Source organism: Sinocyclocheilus rhinocerous, unplaced genomic scaffold (genome assembly GCF_001515625.1).
Source record: "Sinocyclocheilus rhinocerous isolate Xijiao unplaced genomic scaffold, SAMN03320098_v1.1 scaffold677, whole genome shotgun sequence".
Classification (NCBI taxonomy): Eukaryota; Metazoa; Chordata; class Actinopteri; order Cypriniformes; family Cyprinidae; genus Sinocyclocheilus; species Sinocyclocheilus rhinocerous.
Window position 1 is genome coordinate 777,071 of NW_015633185.1, and position 10,392 is coordinate 787,462.

Here is a 10,392-nt window from a genome sequence, read left to right on the forward strand (position 1 = left end):
AAATTAAGCTAATCAGGCTAATCGAGTATCTGTATGCTATTCTAGTATGTAAACTAACTAAAACAGACATTGTCATGAATGGTATTTCTAGGAGAATTTTTTTTTATTATTATTTAAGAAAAATTATTTTATATTTGCAACACTATATGTGACCCTGGAGCACAAAACCAGTCTTAAGTCGCTGGGGTATATTTGTAGCAATAGCCAAAAATACATTGTATGGGTCAAAATTATTGATTTTTCTTTTATGCCAAAAATCATTAGGATATTAAGTAAAGATCATGTTCCATGAAGATATTTTGTAAATTTCCTACCGTAAATAAATTAAAATAAAATTTTTGATTAGTAATATGCATTGCTAAGAACTTCATTTAGACAACTTTAAAGGCGATTTTCTCAATATTTTGATTTTTTTTTTGCACCCTCAGATTCCAGATTTTCAAATAGTTGTATCTCGGCCAAATATTGTCCTATCCTAACAAACCATACACCAATGGAAAGCTTATTTATTCAGCTTTCAGTTGATATATAAATCTCAGTTTCTGAAAATTTACCCTTATGACTGGTTTTGTGGTCCAAGGTCATTCATATATTGCTTTATATTCCCATGTTTTGAGAATATTGAAGCAATATGGGGACACAAAAATGATATTTGCTGTGGTCCCCCACGTACGTCTGTATAGAAGTTAACCCTGCTACAATTTATTCCAAACATTCCAAAACCAGAAATGTGAAAATGGTCCCTCACTGTCAGTATAAACCCCCGTTATGAACGGAAAGCTTGTTTGTATATCTCTGCGCAGCATGTTAGCTCCTTAAAAATTGCTCAAAATCTACATGGGAAAAATTGGTCTATAAGACACCCCTCAAACATGCCCCATAGCCCTGAGGAGTGGAATATCACATCATTATGCAAATTTGACCAAAAAAAATCATGTTCTCATCACAGATCGTGCTTGTGTTGTCATGTTTGTGGTTCGTGACAGATACAAGGGAGGAAGATGGCAGCTTCAGTCAAAGGCCAGTGAATCTGACTTTTGTCCCAGAGGAGACGGTACAGCCTGGGCCCAATTCCACCAGTCAATTATTCCCTCCTTACACTGCCTGCTGCGAGCCCTCCTACAGGCAGCTGTCCTTCCTGGAGCCCAGTGACTAAATTTTGACAAAAATAGGAAATCTCTGTAGAGCTGTGCTTGTAATTTAATCCAAAAGGTGTTTCTTTTTTGAACCGAGTTTAACACAGTCTCTGTAATGCGAGCTTGGCTGCTGCAAATGGAATGGTAATTGCTTTTCGCTTCCCAGATATGTGAAAAAGACACATGAATCATCTCCGGAGAGAGATGATTTCAAAACCATCAGCACTGGATGTTTTTTTCCCCCTCCTCTCATACTCAGTCACCACCATCACTCACCCTGACAGGGAAGTCATTAAATTGATGTTGAATTCCTTTTACTGTTTTGTCAGCTTCACTTATTTCTTCAACCTTGAAATCTTCTTTCTTTCCCACAAAAGCAGCTCTATTACTGTGAGACGAGGTCTTAATTTTCATGAATTTCAAATCATTCCAGCACGTTCCAAAAAAATTTGTGTCTCGAGCTACATTTCCGTTAGACTTTGGTTTATATACTCCTGTAAAGTATGTTATAGCATATGTGTGAAATGTAGAAAATGTAAAGAAATATGTGCGCAGTATGTGGGGAGTGACGTTCATACGTCATGCCTGAGATAGCAGCACAATGATCTTATTTATAGCTTCTCTCTGTTGAAAAAGTATTACAGCCATACTACATTACAGCAGTTCATCTTCCATGAAAGTTGATTCATAATTTGATATGAAACTGCATGCATAAAATCATTTTAAAATCTTACCAACCCCAAACCTTTTGTTTTTTTTGTTTTTTTTTTGAGATTGTTCAGTGCTTTTGTTCATCTTAAAAGGGTGTCATCAAAATGTCATCGTGTCATTTACTCTGTCATTTACTCAAATGACTGTATCGCCACTGACTTTGCACTGTTCCATTTATTCTTTTGCTCTGCTTATTTTCATTTCTATGCAATCACTGACAAAATTAGCCCGAAAAAGGTCAAGGAAGTCAGACTTGCCATTTTGAGTGAGTGCTGTTTTAATGGAGGATGCAGTGGAGCAGAAATACTGGCTCAAATCAAACTGTGGGTGATCTGAAGCCTCCAGTCCACAGTAACTTATACTCATGTCTGAGTAGAACTGGGCGCCCGTGTTGATGCGATGCGGCCCGTCGGCACAGTTTACAACATGAGTGATTCCCAGATCAGAGGAGTCCTTTATCACGAGCCGTTGACCTGAAATGAGTGGCTGTTTAACACGTCTTCATGTTTTTAATTACATCATTCACATATATAGAATAAACTGCAGACACAGGCACCTATAGTTTAAGGCTGTGACGGTTCAGTACTTACTCATCTCCGGTGTACAGGCCGGGCCAGATAAGACTGACAGGTCTGAAAGGCTGTCTGTTTGTCAGCAGCAGACCCGATATAGATGGCGCCTCTCACACTGCCTGCATTTGAGAGGCAGATGGTTTGTCTTTAGGAGCTTTTCTGTCAAAAAAAAAAAAAGAGTTAGAAATCTCTGGAATCAATGATATAGCCGTATATTCTGTTAATTCAATGCATGTGTTCTGAGTAGAATGATCAATGCACATTTTCATGGGACAGTTTGTATTCATTTGAACTTTCTGCTTCTGTCATCATGTTTGCCTTCACAGTCACCAATGGGAAATTAGGTGAAAATTAACAGATGTCCTCTTTCAAAACAAAATACACAATTCCATAATTCTGTACTATGTCATTTATTTCCATTGTCAACAAGAAAAGATATATTTCAGAGGGAACAATGTGACATTTTTGGTCTGTTCCACTGAACTGAGACATTTCAATTCTTTTATTATCACATTGTTGTTTGGTCATCAATTTCATAAAAATTCTGTGGCTTACAACACAGTGGATTTGACCAGAAACCATAAATATGTTGAAGCATATGATACCCATTAGAAACTCACTACAGGGGACCGACCCTTAAGTCATGTTGCCATGCATGGCTCCTCAACCTTCCCATGATAAAGAGCAAGCCACAACGTTTCATTTCACTCCAGTAAAAAAAAAAACATGCTTGCTGGCTCATTTCGAGACAAGTTCAAAGTATAACTCATCTGGAAGAAATTAAAAAACCTGCCATTTATTTTGTGACCCTGCTGCCCTTTGGAGGTTATTCACTATTTATGGGGAAACCCTTCAATTTTGCCTTCTGATACCCACTTTGCCATTGCACTACAATGGATATTAGCAAATAAGATCTGGCCCAATAGAACTGGGTCAAGGCCACGGGGCAGGAGGCCCTTAAGGGATGTGTGCTTGAAATGGGATTCATCACATTGTTACCAAGATTTCAGTTACAATTTGTAAGCTTCCAGTTTTTTCTTCCTCTCTCGGACGAGGCTCATGTCAAGATGTCGAAGCTGGTTAAGAAAGCCAGGATTAGGACAGATGTCCCTGTGTTGCCGTACAGCTTTAATGGCCTCCATTAGAGTCAGATCCTCATAGATCATGAGGAAGGCCAACACCAGGGTGGCAGAGCGGCTCACTCCCATCAGACAATGGACAAATACTCTTCCTGAAGAACAGAACAGAATTGCATGACATTTTTACAGTGCAAATGCCTCTTAGTAGGCTATAGCCAAAAGAATGCTTCAGTGCCATTAGACATGATGTTTTTTTTTAAGGTCATACTGTTCAAACTTGATCTCAGGTCAAGTCAGTTTTATAATCAACTGTAGGTACAGTTTTAATATAATGAATTTTAATAAACATTCACATAATGAAAAGGGAGAGTGATAGGTAATTGTTTCTAATGACCTAATTAGCCAAAGCACAAAAATAAATAAAAGAGCTGAAAATTAAAAAATGAATTACATTTTCATTTGTACATTTGTCATTTCTGAATGCAATGTACAATCTGGGGATTGTATTTGCACCGCCGATTTTAACAACTATTCGAAAAAGAAGTTGTAAAGTGGAAATAAAAACAGAGGAACATGGAAACATGTCATTTTTAAACTAAAAAGGGCCACATTTGCTGGGTTGTAGTAGTCGTAGTGCGCGACTTAGGTGGGAAAATGAAGCATTCCCCAAGTAGGGCAAAGCAAGGTAATGATTTTTTATATTGCACATAGTTACAGACTTGCCGGTGATATGTTATTGAATATTGCATTAAGAATGTTCATGAGAATGTTTCCTCCAATTTAACTCACCGTTTTTTGACAACGCAGCTCGTATAAACCTTGCTGTGGGATAGAAAAACACACTAATGATGAAATCTGTGGAATCATCAGCCTCCACTCCATAGTAATCAATATCCATGTCTCTGTAAAAGCGGGCTCCAGTGTTGACATGAGGGGGTCCACTAGCAGCATTCACAATGTGTGTGATCCTCATATTATACAACATTGACTTGTCTCGTGCCGCAACCCTGAGAAAACACAAACACAGCGAACATCTGTAGTTCTGTACATTTTCATTCAATTTCCATTTGAACAGAAAACATAATACATACTCATTGCCAATGTACACATTAGGCCACACTTGGTTGACATGTCCAGTGGGCCGTCTGTCAGCCAACAGGAAGTTCTGCATTTCGGCAACGGATGGTGTTTCATAGGCACACAGCTCCTTGAGAGACATCCTGGCCCAAAAATATTTTTAAAAGTACATTTTTGATTTAAAAATTGCAGTACGGTTTTGGATATTATCACGTTGCCTGACATGCAGTTCAGATGCATTCTCCAGTAGCCCATCAAACTAGTTGAGCCCACCTGAGGCCATTGCTCGTGAAATCTTCTTGTTGCTAAGAGGCTGAGAGTGCATTGACACTCCCCTTCAGCTCTTAACATCATTAAAATGAATACTGAGGGCTTTTTATGGAATATCATTCCACTTAGGATTTCTTGACTCTTGTGGCAAATGTGTTTACAGCTCAGGTGTGGGAAAGAAAACGTGCGACGACAGAGCCGTGTGATTCAGTGAGGTTAGCTTCCGTAATAGCTCTCCAAAACACCAAAATGTTACTTTCTAAAAGCCTCTAAAATCTTTTGTGAACTTACATTTTGCAGCCGGTGGCCCTTTTTTTCCCTCGTTCTCAGATTGCCTGCACTTCTCTCCTTGGTCAGGGACGTTGTCGACAGCCAGTCCACAGATATGTCTCTGGAGGCTGTTTCTTTTTTTAAATGGTGTATAATTATAAACCTCCCTGGATACAAAGAGCTCTTCCAGGTCTTAGTGGGCAGTCAGGTTTGCTTTTAGAAGACTGTCTTTCCCTAGACAATGATCTTTTGAGCATGTTCTGCACATATTGTGTATATCTTGGCTAGACTCCCAATATAGTAAATCACTCTTGCAGTGCAGACGAAGGTAAAGGTGGGTCATCAGCGGCTTTCATTGCACGCATGCATCTTTATCATGAGTCATTGTGCAGGGAAATAGACATCTCATGAGGTCTCGCCAGCTGCTAGGTTAAACACTCTTGAAATCCAGATGTTCCTTTCATTTGCCTTGAGGGCGAGTCTTTGATAAATGGTGAGATCTTTGCACATGCAAGTGCAGTGACATGTTCGTAATTGGAGCGTATCAGATATCCCTCTCAAAGATACGCTGTCTTCTTTGCACTCCAGCTGAAACTGTTTAGTTAGTGCTCAAATGCTTCAGTAAATTAGGTTATATGTGTAAAACAGGAAAAGACTTAACTACGAGTTGTTCTTTCCATGCCGGTAAAATAGGTTTTGAGCCCCGTAGTAATTATGGTTTTATGAAGCTAATAAAAAGGAATTAAAGGCCTGGGTGTGAAAGCCACATACACCTGTTCTTCCTCAAGAGGTGATTATTACTTACTATTATTGAAACCTCATACTGTATCAGAAGAATCACAAAAACACATAGTATGTTTCATGGAATTTAATAGACTTTTCTGTTTCTTTTTTAAAGTCCTTGTCCTGGTGAATCAAAGAATACACTGAAGTGCATTATAATGACTAAGCTTGGCTTTCTTTAATGTTTATTTGGAAAAGCAACGTATGTAATTTGTATTGAGTGGTCCAAATTTGCCAATTTCAAATTACCGTGGTAGATCCGATCCAAGAATCATTCAGACTGCTTTTCTTTTGTGGTTTTTAAAGTCATGGAGACTTCCTGAATTCAAAGTAAATAGTCATACAATAACATATACTCTACTGTTTAAACGTTTGGAAGGAAGGATGCATAAATTGATTTTAAAAAATGACCATAAGGACTTAGAATGTTACAGTTTCCATTTCAAATAAAATTGTATCAGTTTCCCCAAAAATATTAGACAGCAACTGTTTTCAACATTGATAATAACAAGAAATGATTCTTGAGCACCAAATCAGCATATGAGAATGATTTCTGAAGGATCATGTGACACTGAAGACTGCAGTAATGATTGCTGAACATTCAGCTTTGCCATCACAGGAATAAATTACATTGTAAAATGTATTAAAATAGAAAACAGTTTCATTTGTAATAGTGTTTCACTATTAAACTGTTTTACTGTATGTTTTGATCAAATAAATGCAGACTTGTCGAGCATAACATACTTTTTTCAAAAGCATATAAAAAGTTGAATATGTATTTAGCTATGCTTTACTATTGCTATTTCTTTAAAGCAGTTTGTTTTAGCCAAAATATATGTTGCTGCTGGGCTGATTTGTTTGTTTGTTCTTTTTATCTATGATATCTTAGGCTTGACAGTTTTCCCTGAGAAAACACTGACACGATGTAATCATGTACAGATGCATCTGCTTTCCAGAGCACTTGTGTGACACTAATGTGGTCATCAACGTCACCCCCTCTGTGCCTCTGGTTCTTCCACAGTCAGATCAGGAGATGACTTAGCTTAGCTGAAAATATATACACACACTTTGGCATAGCTGCTTGCATCTGTTCTCTGTTTCTCTTCTCAACTGCTTCCATGATTTATCATTGTACAGTGTATGCCAAGCAGCTAATCAGGAAGCAGAGTAGTGTCTTAATTGAATGTTCTCTGAAAGCAATGTGTGTCCGGGGACTCGTGTTGGTCCTGCTTCCTCTGACTGCACAGCTGCAGGTCATGCTGGCTCGTCCAGTTAATGCTGTTACAGTTTTGGTAGGTTGGGTTATGGGGTCGTACAAGTACATCTGCATAATGAAATGTCATTGACAATGTCATTTTCTTTGAATGTGGATGTGTTAATGTAGCATATGAAGGATATCAGATGAAAAGAAGAAGAAAAATATTATGGAAGGATACTAAGCATAAAAAACAGCAAGATTTTAATTAATCTAATTACACTGTTGGAAGAAACCCTTATTTGCAAACATTTCATGGCACAGCACTGCGCCCTGTTGGAAACAGCCAGAAGCACAAGGGAAAATAAAGCAAAACTACATGAATAATGTTGTACTTTAGACAGGGTCATTTACAGTTTATAACTGACACATGCATTTAGTTCTATTATTTGCAGTGGGAGGAGCATGTCGCTTTTCATAGAGTATCTATCTGAAAGTGAGATAAATCAATAGAAATATATTACATATCATAAAACATTTTTATTTTATTTTAGAAATTGCATTTAGTTTGTTCACAACTATTATGAGAATACAAGGAAAAAAACCACACCAAAAACCAAAGAACTTTCACATTTTTTTATTTGAACACATACATATGAATATTCAGTTTATTTGGCACCTTGTTTGTATGAAACATCTGAATGTAAATCCACTAGTGCAGTTATTAAACTTTCAAAAATACTTAACGTAGGCAGATATATCTAACAGTGTAATAAATTCAATATTCATCCTGCTCATAGTCAATTGAGTCTAATGTGCAATTAAATGTAAGTATACAGTGCATTTAACAAAACTGTGCATTTATACACCATTAAATATTCTCCAAGATAACAAAGGAACTTCTGTGAATCAATGAGCTGAATGAAACACATTATTCTGCTATTAAAACAAAAAGGTGCATTAAAATCACATCAGCGAATGCTGCTCAGTCATTTAAACAAGGCTTTTAGGATTGAGTCAACAGAAGAGTGTTGTGCTTGGCCTGCATATTTCTCCAAATGTGGCTGCCAAAAGCAATGTAAAAGCTAATACTGCTCACAGTGAGGGTTTTCTCTGCAGCTGAATAATAAACCACAATTCAATCATTTAATACTGCTTAATTTGGTATTCTACGCTGAATACTGACCCCACTGTTAAATATTATTTACAGTGTGAGGAGCATGTGGCACTTGTGTGCTGTGGTTCATAGAGCTGCAAACTGAATATATCATATAGACTTTCATAAAAAAGAAACATTCTCATTTACTTTATTTACACTACATTGTACATTAAAGTCACCCATGTTAATATGACTGAAAACATGTCAGATGTCAATTAAGTTAAAATATTAAAGCTTTCATTCAATATTAAAGTGTTTTATAGCTAAACTATTTAATAACCTTGTAAATGTATGGAAAAGTACAAAGATGGTCTATACATACACTAAACCTGAAAGGCACAAGTTTTACTATGAAACTATATACAGTATATATATATATATATACTGTATATATATATATACATACCTCCTCACCCTTTAGTTATATAAAATAAATGCATGTGTATCTGTGTTCATGACATATGTGTTTTTCTGTCAGAGAATAGGACACAGCATTCGCTTTCTATGTAGCTGAATGTCCAAATCCAGGAGAAGGCTCAAAAAGTTCCTGTTAGGATAGACTGCTCGTCGCAGTACAACTGTTTGGATGGCAGTAGGGAGAGTAAGACGCTGACGCAGCATAAGGTATGCTAGAACCAGTGTGGCAGACCGACTCATTCCCATGATGCAATGAACAAGCACTTTTCCTATGGATAAAAGACACCGTAATTGTCAGAAGCTGTTAGTACTGAACCATTTCATTTTTCTGAAATATGGATATCTCTATTATAATTAATTTTCAACATGAGCTGTTTATCAGGTTTAGAGGGAAATTGAAAGATAAAGAGGACATTTTTTTTAGAGTATAACAGAAGTAACTACAACAGAATGAGTTTCTTTTCTTTTTTTTCTAAATAATGTAAAACAAAACTATTTGTTGCATAACACAACAATTTTTGTTCAAACCATGTAAACACTGATGGTTTTGGTGTCATATGGGTTAGTTGTAAAAATACTTATTGACTATTTATACGAATCAGTGTTGTAGTTTCAGAGTGGACTTCAGAATTCTCCCCAATGCATTTAGATTCCCATTTGTATTTTAGCATTACATTAATATAATTGACTGTGGTCACTTACCGTTCTTCTTCCTCAAGGCTTTGTGGATGAAATCAGCCGCCAGTTTAAAGTACACACTAAGATCAAATGATGAAGAGTCTTCTGCTGGGATGCCATAATACACAATTGTATTGCCGTAATAACTCTGGTCACCAATGCTGCCTTGCTTGGAATGGGCAGCATTTAAGACATGAGTGATACCCATTTTCATCAAAGCATTTCTATTTTGAGCAATGGCCCTATAGAAAAAGTGAAAGATGTGTTATGTAATGTACGGCAGATTCGAGTTCACTAGAGGGATGCGTAGTGTATGACTGAATCTCAAACAAATAAGTTACTTTGGTAAAACAGCTTATTTTCAAATCTTATTTTAAAATAACAATAATATAATATAATAATATATATATATTAAAAATAACTTACAGTAGCTACATAGACTACCTATATTTCTTCTCTGTAAAGCATAATCATTTTATAATGATTTTAATCAATATATAATAATACTTAATAGATCATTAGAGCCTCAGCGCTGCTATTCATCATTAAAAGCTGCTTGACTGAACAAGCTGCTTGAGTCCCCATTTTCTTTTTTTAAGATTTATTTTTGGCATTTTTGCCTTTATTCCAATAGGACAGTATAAGTGAATTGGGGGGAGGGGTGTGGGATCAGAAGGATCCACGACCCGGGATTCAAACTCAGGATACCCGTAGCGCAACGGTGTTATCGACGGACTGCCCACAAGGCTATTGGAACAGACAGTCACCCGTTTTATTAATATGCATGAGGCGCAATTATCATAATGAGGTCGCGCTGAAAAGAGAGCTCTACAATGCAATTCTTACTAGTAAGAATCGCTATTGTAGAGCTCTACAATTACATTTTTACTAGTAAGAATGCAATTCGACAGCTCTACAGCTACATTCTTACTAGTAAGAATTACAGTTAGAGAGCTCTTTAATACAATTCTTACTAGTAACAATTCAATTAGAGAGCTCTGCAATTGAATTAGAGATCGCTGCAATTGCATTCTTACTAGTATAA

The 10,392-nt window shown here is 36.8% G+C and overlaps 2 protein-coding genes across 2 annotated transcripts; both read right to left on the reverse strand.

Annotated features, from left to right (window-relative positions):
• Nucleotides 1-2,857: 2,857 nt before the first annotated feature.
• LOC107743611 (dual specificity protein phosphatase 13-like) lies at nt 2,858-5,221 on the reverse strand. The gene is made up of 4 exons (XM_016556941.1): nt 5,137-5,221; nt 4,590-4,718; nt 4,288-4,505; nt 2,858-3,650 (listed from the first exon to the last, which is right to left on the reverse strand). Coding segments are annotated over exons 1-4 (570 nt in total). The 5' UTR covers nt 5,139-5,221; the 3' UTR covers nt 2,858-3,429.
• Nucleotides 5,222-7,771: 2,550 nt separating this feature from the next.
• On the reverse strand, nt 7,772-9,601 carry LOC107743612 (dual specificity protein phosphatase 13-like). Its single transcript, XM_016556942.1, has 2 exons — nt 9,372-9,601; nt 7,772-8,938 (listed from the first exon to the last, which is right to left on the reverse strand). Exons 1-2 carry the CDS (start codon nt 9,559-9,561, stop codon nt 8,727-8,729), a joined length of 402 nt encoding a protein of 133 aa, XP_016412428.1. The 5' UTR covers nt 9,562-9,601; the 3' UTR covers nt 7,772-8,726.
• Nucleotides 9,602-10,392: the final 791 nt, after the last annotated feature.

Coding starts and splice junctions, on each gene's coding strand:
- LOC107743611 (XM_016556941.1), bottom strand. Junction 4,506..4,589: donor AATGTGTACATTGGCAATGA/GTATGTATTATG, acceptor GTGTTTTCTCAG/GGTTGCGGCACGAGACAAGT. Junction 3,651..4,287: donor AGCTGCGTTGTCAAAAAACG/GTGAGTTAAATT, acceptor TCTGTTCTTCAG/GAAGAGTATTTGTCCATTGT.
- LOC107743612 (XM_016556942.1), bottom strand. CDS start 9,561: ATGAAAATGGGTATCACTCATGTCTTAAATGCTGCCCATTCCAAGCAA. Junction 8,939..9,371: donor AGCCTTGAGGAAGAAGAACG/GTAAGTGACCAC, acceptor TTTTATCCATAG/GAAAAGTGCTTGTTCATTGC.